At 39.8% G+C, this 1309-nt stretch overlaps 1 protein-coding gene across 1 annotated transcript; it reads left to right on the top strand.

Annotated features, from left to right (window-relative positions):
• Positions 1-72: 72 nt before the first annotated feature.
• Positions 73-1263, top strand: LOC111377277 (the record flags this gene model as incomplete). The annotated part of the gene is made up of 1 exon (XM_023000349.1): positions 73-1263. A coding segment is annotated over exon 1 (1191 nt), but the record flags the coding sequence as incomplete, so codon positions are not given.
• Positions 1264-1309: the final 46 nt, after the last annotated feature.

The raw sequence follows: 1309 nt of genomic DNA, 5'->3' as shown, positions 1-1309 counted from the left end.
AAGGGGATTATTGAAGATGTGCTAGTCAAAGTTGATAAATTTATTTTTCCGGCTGATTTCATCATTTTGGACATGGATGAAGATTCAAACATCCCTCTAATCTTAGGAAGACCCTTCTTGGCTACCGGAAGAGCGCTGATTGATGTTTATGATGGAAAGATGATTCTTCGGGTGGACAATGAGCAAGTCATATTCAACATGTTTAAGGCGATGAAACATCCACTGACTTCAGACACCTGCTGCCAAGTAGACGTTCTTGAAAAGTTGGTGGCAGATACATTTGAGACAGAGCATCAAACAGTTCTTTGTGAAGCAGAAATTACACAATCTGGAGCAGCAAGTGCAGAAAAAACTGAATGTATTGTCAATTTAGCGAAGCAACCAATAGGAAGAAGACATTGGCAGTATGAATCTCTTGGTGACAATCCTTCACCCCCAGTACCTTCAGTAGAAAAGGCACCCACTCTTGAACTAAAGCCCTTACCTTCACATCTCCGTTATGCATATTTGGGAGAATCTACAACACTTCCAGTAATTATTGCAAATGACATGACAATAGAAGAGGAGAATAAATTGTTGGAGGTACTCAAGCAGCACAAAACGACAATTGGATGGACAATAGCTGACATCAGAGGAATAAGTCCAACTCTTTGTATGCACAAGATTTTAATGGAGGATGGGTCAAAGCCATCAGTGGAAGGACAACGTAGATTAAATCCAACTTTGAAAGAAGTAGTGCGAAAAGAAGTGCTGAAATTGTTGGATGCAGGTATTATCTATCCAATCTCTGATAGTTCATGGGTGAGTCCAGTGCATGTTGTGCCAAAAAAAGGTGGAATCACAGTGGAGAAGAACGACAATAACGAGCTGATACCAATACGATTAGTAACAGGGTGGAGAGTATGTATAGATTATAGAAAGCTAAATAATGCAACCAGAAAAGATCATTTTCCATTGCCATTCATTGATCAAATGTTGGAGAGGTTGGCCGGTCATTCTCATTACTGCTTTCTGGACGGATATTCTGGGTATAATCAAATAGTTATTGCTCCAGAAGACCAGGAGAAAACAACTTTCACATGTCCCTATGGAACTTTTGAGTTTAGAAGGATGCCTTTTGGATTATGCAATGCACCCGCAACCTTTCAACGGTGCATGATGGCCATATTCTCTGACATGGTGGAAAAATATATCGAGGTATTCATGGATGATTTTTCTGCGTTTGAAGATTCATTTGATGACTGCTTGAATCGGTTGACTCTTGTACTGCAAAGATGTGAAGAAAAGAACTTAGTGCTAAACTGGGAAA

The sequence above is a fragment of the Olea europaea genome, unplaced genomic scaffold, assembly GCF_002742605.1.
Source record: "Olea europaea var. sylvestris unplaced genomic scaffold, O_europaea_v1 scaffold16317, whole genome shotgun sequence".
Lineage (NCBI taxonomy): Eukaryota > Viridiplantae > Streptophyta > Magnoliopsida > Lamiales > Oleaceae > Olea > Olea europaea.
This window is presented reverse-complemented; position numbering and strand designations above follow the sequence as displayed.